Source organism: Phyllostomus hastatus, unplaced genomic scaffold, assembly GCF_019186645.2.
Source record: "Phyllostomus hastatus isolate PE091 unplaced genomic scaffold, TTU_PhHast_1.1 phas_contig_1, whole genome shotgun sequence".
NCBI lineage: Eukaryota > Metazoa > Chordata > Mammalia > Chiroptera > Phyllostomidae > Phyllostomus > Phyllostomus hastatus.
This window is the reverse complement of record NW_025333498.1, coordinates 20,344,310-20,364,626: the sequence shown is the minus strand read 5'-3', so window position 1 is coordinate 20,364,626 and position 20,317 is coordinate 20,344,310. Positions and strand designations below refer to the sequence as shown.

General features: G+C 35.1%; 1 protein-coding gene across 6 annotated transcripts in view; it reads left to right on the top strand.

Annotated features, from left to right (window-relative positions):
• Positions 1-20,105, top strand: part of UBR3 (ubiquitin protein ligase E3 component n-recognin 3) — a 212,589-nt gene extending 192,484 nt beyond the window's left edge. For all 6 annotated transcript variants that reach the window (XM_045840779.1, XM_045840481.1, XM_045840699.1 and 3 more), the window contains 4 exons: positions 11,457-11,636; positions 16,532-16,741; positions 17,351-17,490; positions 17,706-20,105. In XM_045840779.1, the coding sequence (XP_045696735.1) occupies positions 11,457-11,636; positions 16,532-16,741; positions 17,351-17,490; positions 17,706-17,823 (648 nt within the window). In that variant the 3' untranslated portion in view covers positions 17,824-20,105. The remainder of the gene's footprint in view (positions 1-11,456; positions 11,637-16,531; positions 16,742-17,350; positions 17,491-17,705) is intronic.
• The last annotated feature ends 212 nt before the right edge of the window (positions 20,106-20,317 follow it).

Below are 20,317 nucleotides of genomic sequence, written 5' to 3'. Positions count from 1 at the left end.
ACCAAAGTCAACGACTTCATCAACTTTTCTTTCCTCACGTTTTAAGTCATAGACTGTTGTTTCTTATGTGCTTTTTCCCTTATGGTTTATTTTTTCACGTGTTTTTATTGGAAGGTATTCTTCTACCAAAGGTTAGAAAACACGTGGAGGCAGAAGCTCTTGAACCGAGCACTGAAATTTGGCCTGGGGTTTGGGTGTACAGTGGTGCCCGGAGTAGAACCCCAGACGGGCTTAGCCCAAGGAAGAAGTGCGTCGGCAAGAATGCGTGACAGGAAGTAGTGCGAGGCAGCATCAGAAAGATGGATTACGGTGAAGTGGTGGTGGATTTTGAATTTCATGTAAGAGAATTTGGAGCACTGAAAGATTTTGGACCAGAATGTGACATAATTCAAATTTTAATTCAGAAAAAACTTCATTCTGAAATAAGATAGATTGTGGGGAGTGAGGAATTGGAAGGACTGGGAACTGAAAGGGCTGTTCAGAACCAAATTGAGATGGGAGGTGTTTGAGAACTGAGGTTTGACTGTATTAGAAATAGAAGAGGATGGCGAATGATTAGAGATTTCAGAGATGGAATAGGATTTGACAGCTAGTTGAACATGCGAGGGTCAAGGGAGAAGAGTCGTACTGTATGTGGGTTTTTTGCCTGGGAGACTTGAACCTTTGTGGTACAGTTTATAGAAGGAGGGAGTATGGAACAGGTTCGTGGGTTCTTGAATGAAAGTATTTTGCATATATTCAAGGTGAAGCATTGGTTAGACCGTTTAAGTGGATATATTCAACTGAAGCGAGAAAAGTAAGATTACAACTTTAGAAAGAAGTTTGCTCCCTTTTTGTTTATATTTCTGTCATCTGGGTAATCTTTTTTGTTTTTAAATATATGTTTTGTATAATTTGTATATAAATATAATATATTACATATATTATAATAGATATAATAAATATAATTTGTTTCACATAGTATGTATATACAGATATATATGATTAAAATATATAAATATATGTACTATGTAAATACATACAGATATTTGCTTGCTCTTACAGTGTATTCACTTTGGCTTTTTCTGTTAATCTCAGTATGGTATAGATAAGTGACTGTTACACGTATACTTTAACTTTTGTGGATTTGATTTTTTTTGTCACTTTTTTCATTTAGAGTATTTCATTTGTTCATCTCATACTTTTATCCAAAAAATATTTTATTGACATTTATTCCATTTCTCTCTTTGATTCTACTTGCAACTTATTACGTCAGTTTTCCATTAAGTCACAGGAGGCAAACACAAGGCCTGTGGGCCGAATCCGGCCTTCCACCTTGTTTTATCCGGCCATCACCTTATTTCTATATGGCGGCAGCGCTGAGCTCTCACTTAACTGTGAAGGAGTAGCTACATTTATACCATCCTAAAATTACATCTGGCCCTTTGAAGGAAGCCTCAAGGCTGATGTGGCCCCCGGTGAAAATGAGTTTGATACCCCTGCCTTAAGTGTTTTCTTTTGTATTTCTTAAAGTGAACTCAAGAATCATTCATTTATTCCCCTTTGTTTCATTTGGGGGAGAAAGGACTAAATGTTTACAGTCAAACCTTGGTTCTCTAACAATTCAGTTCTTAACCGAGTTGTTCATGAAAAAAGAAAATCTTGGTTGTCTAACAAAATTTTGGGTCTCAATCTCTACCCAACAACCCTTTCATGCTGATTCCTGTATGATCAGCCATGTGTCTCTCAGGCAACAAACAAAGAGGATTATGTGTTTGAACAAATTACTTCTTGAACAATTTTCTGGTATGAGTTAAGTTTGAGAACTGAGGTTCCACTGTATTTGCTCAAAGATACTTTCAAAGTAATTAATGATGACCAGCTATTTATTAACTGGCCATAAAATAGGTTCTTATTTTACAGTAAGGAAATTGAAGGATAAAGGTATATCTAAGCTAATCAGTTAAAGGTAGAATTTACCTCATTCACCTGAGAAGATTTATATTGGCCCCATTCTGTACCTGAAATTCTCTTTTCAGTTTTGAGAGGAAGGATGGGGGATGGAGGTGTATCTTCATGGAATTTAGTTGATCACACTCCTCAGCTCATGGCATATCATGCATAGTGCCTCTGGTGTTATTATTATGCCTCTGTTCCCTACGTGGTACCTTATCCATTACTTCTCAGAAGTAATGTATGTGTCAGTATAAACTGCATATGTGTTCTTTTGTGTTTGTTTAATTTGCATAACTTGTGTTATAAATCTTGCATCTCTCTTTTTTCCACTAAATATTACACCATTTGGAACTAATGATGTAGATCTAGATGATTTTCTTATTGCTGCAGAGTGGTATTCCAGTATGCATTTTACTTACTACTCATGGGAAACATCTAGATCTTTGCTTCACAGAAAAAGTAAACTGTAACAGTGAACCCAATGTCTCATGTACTTTAAACTTTCTCTAGGTTCTTTCTGTACCTAGTTATGGAATTGCTGGTTCCACACGATGTGTCCTGCCTGTTTGCTTTCTAAAATGGCTGCGCAAGGTTCACATTTCTGTTTGCAGTGCTTGACGGTTCTTGTTTTCTGCCCTGTGCTTGACAGCAACTCTTGTTATCCAGTGCACTAATATTTGCCAGTCACATGGGTGCAAAGTGTATGCTATGGTTAATTAAATTTGCATTTATCTAATTATAAATGTAATTGGTTATCTGTTTATATGCTTATAGCCATTTAAAATTTCCTTTGTATATTTCCCATTCCTCTTCTTTGATCATTTTTAAAAATTGGGTTTGCTGTCATTATTTTTCTGCTGTTTTGTCAGTTTTACTCATTGCAGGTATCTTTTCATAGACATTTGCTTGACCACACTGTGCTTTGCCGGACAGCATATTTAATTTTAATATTGCCAGACCTACTACCTTTCTCCTTATGACTTAGGCTTTTGGAGTCTTACTTAAAAAATTCTTCTCCCATCTGAGATTATAAAGTTATTTTGTATTTTCTTCTATTATTTTCATATTTTTATCTTTAGATGTTTTTTTTAATCTGAAATTTACAGTAAGGTATGAAGTGATGATCTAATTTTTCCTTCATTTGAGATGAGACAGTATTATTCTCACTATTTACAAAATAATCTATTTATAAAGTAATCTAACTTTTTCTCACTGATTTTTGATACTAACAGGTTTCTATGTTTCTGGATTCTTTATTGTATACTATGAAGCTATTTGCTCCTATACTGGTAACAGGCTATTTTAATTATTATGGTTTTATTGTAGACATATCTGGTAGGGCGGGTACCCCTTCTTTTTTTCCCTTCTAACTTATTCTTTTTGCTAAATTATTAGTATTTTTTTGGTTAGCTATATGTGGTATTCTTATATATACACTTTATAATCAATTTGTAAATTTTCTTCCCAAATTCTACAAGATGTTAGATTATACTTGCTTTGGACTTAATAGTTCTAAGACATTGAGCATAGTTCATATGTCCATTTATTTAGGTCATCTTTTAATACTTTTCATAGAATTTTTAAATTGTCATCTTAAAGTCTGGAGCATTCTCTATAAAGCTAATTCTAGAGGCTTTATAGGTCTAGTTTCTCTTTAAATGATATCTTATTTTATATAACATCATCTACTTTTTGCTTATATAGAATAATACTGTTGACTTTTGTATGTCTCATGACTGGCCACTTGCTTAACTCTCTCATTCTAATAATTTGCCTATTGCTGCTTAAATTTTCTGATAGAAAATATCATCTGAAAATGACAAATTGTTCCTTCCCTTCAAATCTTTATTACTCTGTTGTTGTCTTAATACGTGTCCAGCATTATTTTGAGCAGTGGGAGTATTAGCATCCTTTTGTGGTGCCTGCCCCAAAGAGAATGCTTTTCTGTTCATGTTTTTTTGTTTGTTTTATTGTGAATGGAATCATTTAAAAATATTTTCTAATATGTTGCTGAATGTAGACATCCAATTGGAATTTTTGAATATTATTCTTCCATATTTAGCTATCTTGCTAATAAATTCAGTGATTATTTCTAATAGCTTGGAGACTCTAGAATTTAACAATACATTTTTTAATTAAACATTTTGTTAAGCCTGGGAAATCATTGAGAATGGTACCTAGTATGTGTTCTGACAACAGAAAGCCTGCAATTTAGTTAAACGTCTTAGCCTAATGCTATTTCTGCTATTCTACTATTCTATTAGGCTAATAATAGTAACCTATATGGTTCTCTTATCTTTTCTCCTACTTAAATACCTTCTCTCTTACTTATCCTCTAACTATAGAATTCTTAACAGAGGGACTAACAGGTAATTTTTGAATTCCATAGCAGTGTTTATAAAATACCTGTGTATTGTATTTTTCTTGAAAGAAAAGTTATAAGATCTTTACATGGGAACATGTTATCCACGTTCCCCCTCCAAAGTAGAAAACCACTGCTCCAATATATCTCCTTTGCTTCTTTTTCTGTTGTCTGTCAAAAATAGTTTCCCTACAAATAACAATGATAGTTAGCATTTCTTGTATGCTGACTATGTGGTAAGCACTGTTGTGAGTGCTTTTCATTTAAATTTGTTTAAGCTTCACAACAACTGTGAGGTAGCTGTTATAAGCTTCAGTTTACAGACAATGAAACAGGCGCAGAGAGATGAATAACTTGCTCAAGATTCACAGCTATTAAGGAAAGCAGCCAGGATTTAAACACATTTAGTTTGGATGCAAATGTACACTATTAACATCTGAGCCATGCTGGCTGCACAAACAGTTTTTGAAGAGTGCCACTAATGTTCTTCTAGTACTAAGTCTGTAAAAACCATTATAATATTGCATATTGTACTCTTCAATCTCAATATAACTATGAATAATCCACCTATAGATATTTCTTATAGTGTAATAAGTGGTTGATTTATTGATAGCTTACTAAACATACTAGAAAAGCAAAAATGCAAAACCATCAAGCAGCCACCATTGGGAAACTGGTATGAATAAACTAGGGTTTATTTGTTCATGCAATAGAATTTTCTGCAGAAAAGGAAAGCATAGAAAGTTTTTTTATCTGCTAATATGAAAAATCTCAAAAATATATTAAGTAACAAAGGCAAGCTGTGCTTATATTAAATGATGATGGGGAGGAATAATGGCATTCATATCTACTTGTTGATATATAAAATATTTTGAAAAAATACATTAACAGTTTTGGTCAGTTCTTACCTAGGAGTTGGAGTAAGTAGAAAGTTTGAGATTTCTATAGAAGGGGAATAGGATGGTTGGGAGACTTCTTTTTAACAATATTTTTTATACTTTCTAGTTTTTAAAAAGTATAAATATATTACTGTAATAATTTTACAGAAGAGAAAATGTATGTTCTTAAAATAGTTAATGTATTCACATTTTTCAAAATTCAAAAAATATTTTATGAAAAAATTCATTTTATCCCTTTTCTTAGCCACTCAAAAGCTGTGAAGTGCTATCAGTTTTCTCTGTGTTAATCCAGAAGAAAAAAGTGTGTAGGAGTGTATTGTTTTAGCCCCCTTTTACCACATTTTTTAACAGCTTGCATTTTTTTTCACTTTAGAGTATTATCTTGGAGATTTCATTTTGTATTCAATACATGCAGGTCTTTCTATTTTGGTTTACAGGTTCAGAATATTTCAGTGTCTGATGTACCAGGATATATTTAATCAGTTCTCTGTTAATGAACATTTGGACTATTTTAGTTCTTTGTTTATTCATAAATGATACCACAGTGAATAATAGTACATGTGAATTATTTTGCATGATTTGATTGTATTTGTAGGATAAATTTGTAGAAGTGATTTGCTGTGTCAGCACTCACATACTTTTGTAGTTTTGATGGCTGTTACCAAACAGCCCTTCACTGAAGTTGTGCCAGTTAGGTTTAACACCAGTAATGTGCAAGAGTTTTCCTCTACTTGTGTCTCCTTAGAGTGTCATCAAACCACCGCATGTATCTTTACTTTTAGATGCTTTTACTAGGTAAACTATGTCTCAGTGTAGTTTTTTTTTTTCCAGTTCTCACCTGAGAATGTGTTTATTGATTTTTCAGAGAGAGGAAGGGAGAGAGAGAAACACTGATGTGAAAAAACATTGATGTGCTGCCTCCTGGTTACTTCCTCTATGTGCCCTGACTGGGGGTTGAACCCACTGCCTTTTGGTGCACAGGATGACACCCCAACAATGGAGCTACCCAGCCAGGGCTCAGTGTAGTTTTAATTTGCATTTCTTTTAAGGCTGAGCATTTTCCCTATTTAGGAGTCATTATATTTTCTTTACTGCGACCTACTTGTTACGTACTACTTTTTTAAAAAAATTAGAAAATGAGGAAATCAGGAAAACAATTTATCTAATCTTAAATAAGTATCTCATGAGTTTTTCTTTGCTTAGAATAACCTGCCACTCTCGTCTATTGTGTCCAAGTCAAATGGTAGAGGAATGAGAAATTTTTCTTTCTTTCATAAGTTTCTTCTCAGTTAGGTTTCTCTTATTTTAGTGACCCACATTTGGACTCAAGGTCTGCTTCATAAGAGAGGCCAGACAATCTTGAAGTAGCCTATGAATCCCAGGGAAAAATGCATTTATGTAGATCTTTGTTAATTTTTATCCATTGTTGGATTTTCCATCATTAAGAAGATGAAAAAATATTGCTGTTTTTCTACCATTGGTGGTTTCTATTGTCTTCTTATTTTTATACCTTACATTAGAAAATAAATACCCTCTCAAAATAGAACAAGACAATATAGTAGTTGTAAATAAATGGGACCAGGAAAATACTGTCAACCAACTTGATATCATTGACATCTATAGAATACTTCACCAAGTAATAGCAGGATGCATATTTTTCACAAGGGCACCTGGAACATTCACTAGAATATACCATATGCCAACCCATAAAACAAACATCAATAAATTTAAAAGAACGGAAATTATGTATTCCCTGACAATAATAAGGAATTAAATTAGAAGTCAGTAACAGAAGGAAATATGGAAATCTCCAAATATATGGGAATTAAGCAACACACTTCTAAATAACTTGTGTATCAAAGAAGAAACTACAAGGGAATTAGAAAATATTAAAACTGAGTGAAAACGAAAACAACATAGCAAAATTATTGGATGCAACTAAAGTAGTTAGTTCTTGGAGCGAGATATCTTTGAATGCTTACATTTAAAAATAAGAAAGGTCTAGAATTATCTAAATTTCTACTTTACAGGGCTAGAAATAGAGCAAATTAGACTCAGAACAAGTATAAGAAAGGAAATTACAAAAATCAGAATAGAAAGGAAAAAGTAGGAGAAACAGGAGAAAAAAAGTCATCAAGTCCAAAATCTGGTTCATAAGAGATAAATAAAATAGATAAACCTAAATGTCAAGAACTTAGCTGAACTGGGAAAGAGAATTGAGCTGCTAGGTGTTGGAGTAGCTGATTAAAGCAACAAGCCAAAAATAAAAGAGTTAAAACTTTAACCACTTACTATGATGGTATAAGCTAGTGACTAAACCAGAGAAAACACCAATCTCCCTGCCCCCATTCCATTCATGGAAGTGGCACACCAGTTGAAGATCACAAGATCTGCAGATGTGGGATCTGTTGAGAGGGCCCCAAACAAAAAGCTCTGGCAGTTTTATGGACTCAGAGGTGGAGAGGGGGTGAGGTGGGAGAGATAGGGGGGAAGTACTGGGTATTGAGTCAGAATATGGAAATGTGTCTTTAAGGTTTCCTCTTCTTTCTGAAAGATGGCCTCAACAGAGGCATCGGAAAGACTCCTGCCCACGTCTTCAGATAAAGGGGCCTGGGCGTAAAGGCACCAGGGCTAGGACTATAAACATGTGAGAGCTTGACTGACCAGGGGTGTCTGAGATCTTGACTGCAAGTCTCTTCAAAGACTGTCGTTGGCTGTGCACTAAGTGTGGTGTAGGGAGGGCAGCTTTTACCCACAAGGCCTGTAAAGTAAAACCTTTGTAATCGCCTAAGTTAGGCCTGAGAAATCACACCAGGAGTCAGACTCTTTACTAGATTGTCTAGACAAGAAAGAGAGAAGGTACAAATTACCAGTACCAGTGATGGAGGAAATATCCCTCCATACCCCCATAAGAGAATATTGTAACATTTACTAACAGATTTGATAATGTAGATGAAATGGAGAAATTCCTTGAAAGACACAAATTACTAAAACTGACTCAGGAGGAAATAGGAAATTTTTAGTAGATCTATATCAAATAAGAAAATTGATTTTAGTTATTAAAATTCTGTAATTGTTTTTTCCAAAGGAAGAGAAGTCAACTTTGTAAAAACAAAGATAATGTCATGGTGAATTGTATGAAACATTTAAGGAAGAAGTTGTATCAGTACTATCCAAATTCCTTCAGAAAACAGGAAGAGGGAACACTGCAAACCCATTTTATGAGTCCAATTTTACTCTGATACCCAAACCAGGGTAAAACTACAAACACCTATCTCTCATGAACATGGAAGCATAAGCTTTGATAAAATGTTAGCAAGAGAAAGGAAATACTCCATGACCAAATGGGTTTGTCCTAGGAATACTCAGTTGGTTCCACAACAAAAATCATCAGTTAGTTTAATTCTACATATTAATTGAGTAGATTTTTTTTAAGCCTATGATCATCTCAGTCAAAGAAAAAGCATTTGACAAAATCTAACACCTTTTCATGATAAAAACATTACAAAGCAAGGCATAGAAGGGAATTTCCTTAAGCTGGTAAAGGGCATCTATGAAAACCCCATATTAACGTCATAATAGTGAAAGATGAAAAGCTTGTCCTGGTAGATCAGGAACAAGGTAACGATGTCTCTCCTCATAATTTATTTTCAGCATTGGATTGGAGGTTCAAGAAAAAGCAGTTAGGTAAAAAAGAGAAATAAAAGGCATCGAGATTGGAAAGGGAGAGGTAAAATAATCTAGTTGTTTACAAATTAGATGATTTTGTATGTGAAAAATCATAAGGAATCTCCATAAAAACTATCAGAGCTAGTAAACCTGTTGAACAAGGCTGTAGAGTGCGTGACAAACGTGTAAAACAACTGGTCGTGTTTCCTGCACTAGCAGTGAGCAATATGGAAATGAAGTTAAGAAAATAATGTTATTTACAATAAGTTGTTGAAAATATTCTGACATTAGATAGTGGTAACAGTCACACAATTTTGTAAATATACCAAACTCCACCAAACTATATGCTTTAAAGGGGTGACTTTTATGGTATATGAAGTATATCTCAGTTTTTAAAAATATATTGAGAAAGGACTTATATCCAGAATATATCAGGACTCTTACAACTCAATAAGAAAACAAAAAATTCAACACAAAGTGGGCCAAAAATATTTGAACAAGCACTTCTTATAAGAATATATCAGTGACCAATAAATACATGAAAAAATGTTCAACATTGTTGTTGATTTAGAGGAATACAGATTAACATTACAAGTGTTCCTGAAAAGTTTGAGTTACCTAGAACTCTCATTCTTTGCTTGTGGGGATACAAAACGTATAGTCAAATTTGGAAAAACTTTGGCAGTATCTTAAAAAAATAAAGCATATACTTACTATACAACACAATGATTCTATACCAAAAGACATGAAAGCTTATGTCTACATAAATACTTTTAAATGATCATAACAGCCTCATTTGTAGTAGTCAAAAACTGGAAACAGCCCTGGGTGGTGTGGCTCAATAGATTGAGCCACTGGTCTGTGATCTAAGGTTGCTGGTTCAATTCCTAGTGACAGCACATGCCTGGGTTGCAGGCCAGGTCCCCACTACAGACAGGCACACAAGAGACAACCACACATTGATGTTTCTCTCCCTCTCTTTCTCCCTCCCTTCTCTGTCTAAAATAAATAAATAAAATCTTTAAAAAAACAAACAAACTGGAAACAACCCAGAAGTCCTTCAACAAGTGAATGCATGAACAAAATGTGGTCTATTCATATAGTAGAATACTACTCCGTAATAAAAAGGAATGGACTACTGATACACACTATAAAATGAATACATCTCAAAATATTATGCTAAGTGAAAGAAGCCAAGCACAGAGGACTATATACTATATGGTTTCACTTATATGAAATTTTTTTAAAATCCAAAATTATAAGGATGGAAAGTACATCAGTTGTTGCTTGGACCAGAAGAGGCTGGAATTGATTGCATAGGGGCTCAAAGGAATTATTTTTGGAGGGAGGAATTGTTCTAAAATTTTATTGTAGCAGTGGTTATATGACTATACTTTTATCAGAATTTATCAGACTACACTTAAGGTTAGTACTACGTTTTATGGTTATGTAAATTGTACCTCAATAAATTTGTTTTTAAAAATGCCTTCTTTATGTAGCTATATGAATGGGGGATTTGTGGCCTCATTCCTAGAGATTTTAAAAAATAACATTTTTTTGCTGTCATATTATTTTGCTTTTTCATCTTCATTTCATCTTTGTAATATTTCAGGATTTTGTACTTAATCTACATAGTTTGATTTTGCAGAGATGTTGGTTGAACTTCTCCTGTACGCCAAGCCCTGGGAGGACAGATCTCCCGCTCCCAGTCTTAAAGGAAAGACTGTTTATTTTTAAAGTCACTAATAGAAAACATCCAAGAGCAGAAGTGCTGTTTACAAGGTGTGGAAGGACTGATTTTATCTGAATGGTAATCTGATGTTTCTTTAAGTCGGTCAGAGGAATCTTTCCTGGGGAGCTGGAATTTGAAGGATGATAGGAATTGATCCAGTGGACAGGGGAAAGTACACATACTTTCAGAGATGGTTTTTCAATTAAATAAAGATTTGGGGAGTGTATTTTGGTGTTTATAAGACTATGAAACTCCTTAAAAATGACCTTTCAAAATGTGAGTCGTTGGATGACTAGTTATTTGGTTCTGTTATACTGAAGAACGCTTCAGATTGCCTGGAACTTAGATCTCTAAAATTTTAAAAAACTCCCTCCACCTGTCAAAACTGACTTTGTTTCACACTTATTCGGGATCTAGGCAAATTATTTAGCACTGCCTGTCATGAATTCCATGATTTGACTCTTGCTCTTCATCCACCCTGATAGCTACTATAACTTTTAAACCGAAATTCCCTTTTCCCTTGCCCCAAATTAACATTTGCTCTCAAGGAGTAACTGGGTTCTGTAGACTGTACTCATCAGATATGTGGCAACACTATTTAAAAAATAAATGTATAAAAGAAGCAGATGCCATGGCACTTAGAAGTTACATTTCAAAGAAATATGGGGATATTTGGCTGTAACAGCTGGGAACGTGTGTCTCTCTTCTCTGCTCCCCCTTTAGTGTTCTGCAATTGACTCAGTTAAGAAAGTTTTCTTACTATCCAGAAGGAATTGATGAGAATGACACTTAAAATATTGAAAGGGGGAAATGTTCTTGATGAAAATGTCTTGAGAATTTTCTATTTCATGTCTTAAAGGAAGAAGAAGAATTTTCCGTTCTTTCCAGCTGCCTGGGACTTCTGCCAACATTTTACCAAACCGACCACCCCTTCATCAGTGCCTCCTGCCTGGAGTGGCCAGTTCCAGCACTCAGTATCATATCTCAGTGGTGCTCTGAGATAAATGCATTTACTGAAAGACACGCAGAACAAGGGAAGGTATGTAAAAGGAACAGTCCTCACTTGCTGTAGTGGAGGTGTACTGATAGGTAATAGGATAATGAAGAATTTAAAATTTCAGGTCATCTATTCCTGGAAGCATTTATTAAGCTAATTATATTGAAAACCATTTACTTGCATAATAATTGTTATGAGTGTAAAAGCAGAAACATTTCAGTCAACAAAGCTAAGGTGTTACTATGTCACTTTTAGGTTTAGGTTGCCAGGTTTTTACTGAATCCTGAAATAATCACAGCATTAGTCTTGGAAGGTACAAAGCAATTCGGAGGTAGATGAGGAACTTGTAAGCTTATTGGAAAGAGAACTGTCATATAAAAATCAAAGATTGGGACTAGGAGATCTAAAAGGTCACGTCTTTAACTTTTAAATGTGCTGGACCAGAGCTGCCCGCCAAGCGGGTGACAGGTTTTGTGTTGGAGACTGAGGGCAGCAGTGGGCAGTTGAATGCTGTGGTTTGGTGCTCAGATTTTTTTCTATAGCTGGACCTGCAGTTTGTGAGAAATGGCATAATATGATGAAAGTAGTCTTTTTTTGAAGATTTTATTTATTTATTTTTAGAGAGGGGGGAAGGGAAGCAGAAAGGGAGAGAAACATCAGAGTGTGGTTGCCTCTCATGTACCCCCACTGGGGACCTGGCCTGCAACCCAGGCATGTGCCCTGACTGGAGATTGAACCAGTGACCATTGGTTCACAGGCCAGCACTCAATCCACTGAGCCACACCCGCCAGAACAAAAGTAGTCTTTTATGGAGGTAATCTGGTGGTTTTTTAGCAAGTAAATTGAAGTAAGCAGAGGGGGAAACCAGAGATTATTATTTAGGTGATGAAGAAAATCTTTACTATTGTTCTGTTAGTAAAAACTAGAATGTAACCAATGCAAGAGACATTTGACAAAAATATATAGGTTTTGGTGAAAAGATATACAAGATTTTAAGATCTTGAACCCAAATCGCTAGAAGAATGGTAACATATACATAGTTCTGATAGGAACCTGCTCCTGCTTAAACACCGCTGGTGATGGCCATATTAACATTGGATGAAGATCTGTGCTCCTTGCCTAGCATTCAGAGATTTTCACCATCTTGCTTGCCTTTCAGACCTTGTTCTCTGCCACTCCCCTGCCCACAACCTTGCTCAAAACAGCTCACTGCTCTTCCTTTTATCTAAAGCAACCTTCCTACCCTTCTCGTGTTGAATTAATCACCTTTCAAGGTTTTGCTAAGATAAATGTTACCCTTCTCTAAAACCTCATCTAATAGTCCATCTTCCTTTGAAGTCCTAACCTCCTCCCTCTGTTTTATGACAGTACTTTTGCCACTACTGTCTCTTACAGTTGCCATATTTATCACTTTGTTTATTTCATCTGAGTTGAGGCTCCACAAAACAGAAGTTATTTATTTTTAATCCCTAGTTCCTATAAAGTGCCTGATATAGACTAGTGACCTAATACATACTTGTGGAACAATTAGTGGTGGGAGGATGTCATTGTCAGAAACAGAACTGATGAAAGGGGGGCCAGGTTTCAGGGAAAATGAGAATTTTAATGTTAACATCAAAGGGGAAATAAAAGATTAGTATCTCAGATGGAGGTGTCAGACTAGACTTCATTTTCAAAATATTGAAATGAATAATAAAGGCTAGGTAAGCATAAATACTAAATGTCTCTTTTGTTCATTTCTGGTTTTTGTTGAAATCCTTAAAGAGATAATTTTTCATTTTATACCTTTTTTAAAAGAAAAAGGGAAAGTCAAGAAGCTAATTGAACCTTGTATATTATATATAAAAATCTTTTTCCTGTCTAGTAATTTCTTTATTCACAGATTGTAGCTATAATCTGAAATTATATTTTGATGTTTGAAAACCTATGAGGAATGACTTGGAGTAAGAGATGGGTATAATTGTAGAACCAGTACAGGAGGAAAAGAGATGAGCGTACTTAGAATTTTTTGTCTTCATATGAGCCATGGGTTAAGCAATAGATAAAAATGAACTTATGTGATAACATAAGAGGAGGTCTACATTTTATATGACTGGTTATTGGTGTGGATATTGATAGAGAATAAAGATTTATCATTAAAAATATTTTATCTTTTTGTAAAATTGAGAGATAATTGTTTTAGAGTCAGAACAGTAGACATTTACTTACAAATGTCTATGTATGCAGAATTTTTACCAGGTATTTGAATGCATCACCATCTATCTGGTCTACATCTCTGTCTCTGTTCCGTGTCTAACACTGACCAGGACCCCAGACACCAGATATTGTTTACCAGGAATTTTACATTTGAATAGAGGGACTTAGCAAGATGAACAGCGGATGAGCGAAAGATACTATTAATTAGTGTTCCAGTGTTGTGTATCTGCTAAGAGTCTTTGGCTGCAGACAGACAGACGTTTTGGTGGCAGACCTGACGTCTGTTTTCCCTGAAGTGCTACTACTGGGTGACTCTGCCTCCACCACTTTTCTTTTCCATGTATGTGCGCTCAAGATTCAGACTCCTGGGAGAGAGAATCTGAGTGATCTGCATCATATGTTCACCCCTGTGGTGGGGTAGGATCTTGTATGGAGCAGGGGAAGAGGTTATTTTTGTTCCAAAAGAACTTGTAATACTATTAATGTAAGAATGCAGATAAGGAAATCAGACAAATGGAAAAAACACTGGTAGCTGACTACTTCCACGTCTTATCTGCCCGGCACGTAGACATCCTTCTCATTTGTAGAGTTCCACTTCTTCCTCTGTTCAAAGTGAAGTAACCATCACATCACTGTTACAGCCACAGATGCAGCTACTGCTTTTCCAAATGTGCAGCCCGAAGTCACATGGGACAGCTCTGTCATCGGGCCTCCCTATCTAGAGGCTCTGGGAGATGTCTGTTCTCTTTGTGATTTGTTGTTCTCACACCCCCAGTGGTCTAGAAAATTTTAATTAGCACCTGCTCTAAATTCAATAGTAAGAAAAAGGAAAAGGGAATGAAAAATATATGCCACAGATAGCAAGAAAATTTACAACCAGTCATAAACCTATAATGATATATAATCAAATATATGACTTTCTCTTTCACCTCCTTTGACCAGCACCTCACCTGGTTGGACTGGTTTGACCAAGGATGTAGCTCACACTTGGTTCTGAGAGGTCCAGGCCCCTGGGGATTGGTCCTCTCTTGCTTATGTAATATGTAATAGTTTTGTGTTAAATGTTTACCTTTCAAGCTTGGGACACAGTGGGGGCACTATGAAAGTAAGGGGTCTCTAAGTTCCAAACATACTGTTACCAATTGTATAGCAATATTTCTGTTACTCTTAATAGCCAGGGTCCATCCCTCCAAACAATGTGGTAAGCAATTCCTTTTCTTCTGGTGGTGCAGGGGAACCTAGAATGGTTAGATGACATTTCGTTTCTAATTCAGTGGAACCCAATGGAAGGTAGTATACACCTTCCTTAGGATGGTACTAAAACCTCAGAAGAATCTAAAATAGCAGGGAAACAGAAGTTAAAGACTAAATTCTTGAATGAAATCATGAGAGAGAGAGCACAACCGTTCCTCTCCCCCCTGGTTTCTGAACCTGTGCAGATCCAGCTGTGAGAGAATGCGTGTACGCTGCTTGTTAAGACCATAAACTGCATTCTGTGTGAGCGTACACCTCAGTCTCTAGGTGTCTTCTTCCCGCTGGTGCCACCGAAAAATTGATCAGCAGAGTAGTTTATTATTTAAAAGATCAGTAATTTTTTTAGGTGATTGAGTATATGCTAAGATCAGTTAATTCCATAGATACCTACTTACTGTCTTACATCTCTCTTTAAGAAGAAAATTCTTCAATTAGAGACCACGTGGTGTGGGCTTCTGGACAGTTTACAACCTAATCTAGACAAATATCAAGTTTATTGAGAACAAACTCCTGTTCCTTTCACTGAGGGAAGGGTTCCAATATGATCAACCCTTTACAGAATATGCAGTTTTGGGGGTTCCAAAACTGAGCACTGAGTGCTGGCAAAGAGCACACTGGATGCCCATGTATGGTCCTTGTCCTTGCATCCAAGCTGCTTTATCCATGAAATCACTGACCAACTGACCAAGCTAGCTACTTAGTTACTGCATTGATTGGGCTGGATTATGGCTGTAGGACATGAGATGGTCATCACGAGGTGCCTGCCATCTCTAGTTTCTTGAGATGAGAGGTTGATACTACATTTTACTGAAGCGTTAAGGGAGTAGCATCTGGAAAGAAATTAGTGCTATTACTTGCCGATATTTTTACACACCTGCAAATAATCAATAAAGCATACCCTGTAGGGAAATTGAACTAACTTGGCATTTTTAAAAATCCTTAAGCAGCAAATTATGAAGAGTTACAGCCCCAGTGCTTTACAAAAGATGTTAGTTAGCTTGAGGTAGAAGAAGATTTTATGTCAGTATTAAAATAGAAATAATAAGTTAAAAGTATGACCTTCCCTAAAGAAAAGCCAAAGAATTATTTGTTTAACTGAGAAATATCAAAACTTGGCTTTAAAAAAAAAGTATAACTTTTTAAAAGCATGTTTAAAAACAAGTATATCTAGATACACTTGCCATGCATGCTTAGTTATATTTAATATTTTTCTTTTAAAGTAATAAAATGTTTAAGTGTTGAAGGGTGCTTAATCTAAATCTTGCATCATATTTTAAGTAGAAACATTAAAATGTAGTGGTAATTTTTGAAGTACTATTTTAGTCATTTGTATAATGGAAATGAGAAGAGTGTTGATAAAGAAAATAAGTGTAGTTTTTGGACACCGAGTTTCCATTCTTTAAAAAAAAGTCCTTTTAGAAAATAAGTATTTTGTGTTAGTAATTTAAATACATAGGACTAATTAATATTTTTGGATAATGTTTTAGGCCTTGCTTATCCAAGAATCACGATGGAAATTGCCACACCTCCTCCAGTTGCCTGAGAATTATAATACCATTTTCCAGTACTACCACAGGAAAACCTGCAGTGTCTGCACCAAGGTTCCTAAAGACCCTGCCGTTTGCCTGGTTTGTGGGACTTTTGTATGCCTGAAAGGACTTTGCTGCAAGCAACAAAGTTACTGTGAATGTGTACTGGTAAGCATTAGTAAAAAATACAAAATTTATGGAAACTCAGAAGCTCCTGTCATGTGGAAGTATGGCACATGCGGTCACGACAGCTCCAGAAGTTTAACTACACCTTGAAAAAATAAACAATATGTATAAAGATTTTGTTCTTCGTTTTCGTCCCCATTTGTTTCTGTTCTTTTTAATCCAGTAGAGGAGTGAAAAAAAAGGGGGAGGAAAGAAAACAAAACACTTGAGGTTTTGAGTACAACTCTTCTTAAAGTACACTTTTCTTCCTTTTCCTGCTCCCACTGCCCTTCACCGCTGCTTGTGAGCGGTGCGCAGCGGAACGGTGGTCGTGCGTGCTGTTGCAGGTGCTGACCTCTGAGCCAGGTTTAGACTGGATTTTAATTACACTCTTCTAGATGGTCCTTACCTGAATGCCTCCCAATGTATTATTAATAAAGTGTTAGAAATGAGATTATAAATTTAACATAGGGAAATGTTACTTACTAAATCTTACTAAAATTTTAAAAAATATTTGTTTTATTTAGAATAAATTTACCTAGGAGAGTCTTGATTTTCTTATAAAAAGTCCATTCGATTATGAAGCTAACTGATACATTTTGAATGTTTTAGCACTCCCAGAACTGTGGTGCAGGAACAGGGATTTTCCTTCTGATCAATGCCTCGGTGATCATCATCATCCGTGGCCACCGCTTCTGCCTCTGGGGCTCTGTGTACCTGGACGCTCACGGAGAGGAGGACCGGGACCTGAGGTGAGATGTGCATGGCGTGCTCGGTGTTTCTGACAGTCACTAACATAGAGCTATTTCTACTTTTTGAGATCGTTTCTTCATCGATATGCTAAGGAAACATGAAATAAATTATTGTGTGAATTTTTTTGTCATGAAAAATCTGTTTAAAAAAATGTGTGTGAAATCTTCATTGTATTTTATTGCTTTTAATACCTTTCCCCCCCTTTTTGTTCTAGGCGAGGCAAGCCTCTCTACATTTGTAAGGAAAGATACAAAGTTCTTGAACAACAGTGGATTTCTCACACCTTCGATCACATCAATAAGAGATGGGGTCCACATTACAACGGACTGTGACTCAGCACCTCGGCATTGCATTGTGTCATCATTTTCATCGAGGATTTACCAACAATAAGCTTTAACTTACTTTGGGAGATTAATGCTTCTGCTGAGGGATAAAAAGAACACATACATTATAAAGCCTTTCCAAAATTAGGTGCTTGGTAATCACATTAATGGTATAATAATTTTTTTTAAATATCTGGTGAACATAAGTTACAAGTGAAATCATTCTTTAGTGGTCATTTTCAGAACATCTACAATTAATAAGAAGCACAACTTGACAAAATTATTTAAAGCTAATTCTCCCAGCAATGCACATCAGCTACTCATTGATACTTAGAGTGGGATTTATTTAAAGTTTTACTGCTTCTTATATCTGTGTGTTTTAATTTGCATCTGCATATTTTCAATGCATCTTTTCCTTCTGCCATTCTTGTGTTGATTTGAGATTTTTGCTGTATGTAATTAGAAAAAAATGTAAAACATGATTTATGTGAAATATTGTATAGTAAAAGCTGGTCTAATAGTAGAACTTTAAAATTTTTTTCTTATTGTGAGGAATCTGTTAAAAGTTTAAGGCTTTGCTGAAAACTTAATTCATTCTCAGGAATTTCATAAATATTGTCCCCAGGTAAATAATTGAAATAGTTGTAAAATAAGTAGATAGATGCTGTTAATATAATACAGTACATTTTGGGAGATACATGTGTGGGTGGGGGAAGGAGCCCTTAAAAATCGAAATTTTCCATTTCAATTGGATGAATTACTGGAGGTAGTAAGCAGTAGATTTGACTATAAAATCAACAGTGGTAGGAGCATACACAGAGCAGATTTTGAGTCTGTGCATGCCCACCTTTTATTACCAACCACAGTTTTATTTAAATAACCAGATTGGAAATGCTCAGACTTCCTCACAAAGGAAGCAGAGTTTTGGAACTTTCCTTTTAGCTCAAGAGGTTCATCTATAAGGTACTTGTTCAGTGTAATCACTGCTATTTCTGTGTGGTTTTCTAAAGGGTTGGGGGAGCCTCAGTGGTGATGACCCTCATGGATGAGCCATGCATCTGCATTCTTCTTTGCTGCTGCTGTGAAAAGCAGTTTATGTATGTAGGGGTTTTTGGTCAGTCAGAATGGGAATGGTTGAGCTAATGCCCACTCTATTAGTAGAGAAAGAAGATGACAGAAAAGCATGTTCTATATTGCTACCAGAATTTTTCTTTCAAATAATTAAGTTGATGATTGTTTCATACATAGTGCTATCAAGCAGTTCCTGGTCTTTTGGACTTACATGGCTTGTTATATGAAATTACATTTTTACATGTAAAAATAAACTAAAAATATATAATGATAAAATATAAAAAAGTCAGATCTAGCTTCTAAAAATCATGAATGACATGCCATTACAGAATATGCAAGTGGACATTAAATGATGGTCTTGAATTAAAATAGGAAGAGCAGAACAGTACATACTCAAATGTGTTCAAAAAGTCAGAAAATTATCTATAGCTCTACAATGAATTACATGGAAATAGCTTGCTATTTTTATATATATTTCCAAAATATTAAGATAACTTTCTGAAAGACTAGAATGATTCTGTTTAACTAAATAGCTGTCCTTTCCAACTCATTGCTACTTTATAAAATAATGTATCATAACTTCAGCCTGTCATATTTTTTGCTTCAGTCATTATGAATACCAGACCATTTGTAAGTGTGGTTGAAGAGCAAAATGCTAATTTACATCTCTAGTAAATACTGTTTCAGGATTCATGAACTTGAATAATTCTACAGTTTGAAACTCTGATGCTATATATACATGGTATAATGTATTCAGACTTTGATTACTACATATTTAAAATGGAATGTTTTATGGTTGTGCATATGGATGTGAAGTGAAAATATTAGCCTTAACATTAAAATTTGGGTTTCTTAGTGTTTATTTTGATATTGGTGAATTAGTCACCAGTAAATTTTAAAAAAGCACTTGGTTGAAAATTGTACTTGAATACATACATGCATGCTGCTAAACTAGAACTTTAATTTTTTTCCCATAACTTTTTTAAGTCCCATTTATAAATCCACTTTTAAAAATAACAGGTCCAAGTTAGAGTGGTGTGTGTATATTATTCAAAAAATGTACTGGCGTGATACCTTGTATGAATGATCATTTAAATACAGTACATTACTGTGGAAGCTAAATTGATCTTTATAATTAAGCAGAAATTATAAAACTAGGAATAATCAACATTGTAAGATATGTTAATAAAAACCTACTGTCATTTGGTTTGTGAAAGGTCCTTAAAATGTTTAATATTTACATTTTTTTTTCAAAGATATTGACAATAAGTGAGCATAGCTGATAAGATGAAAGCGTAACATAACTAATAGTTGCTTTAAGGTGAAGTTAAGTATAAAGGGTTTGCTTTTCCTTTTTATTTTGAGATTTAGTTCCTATTCTATCCTTGTTTCAAAATTATTGCAAAGCCTTTGCTAAGTGTCTGTCTGTATT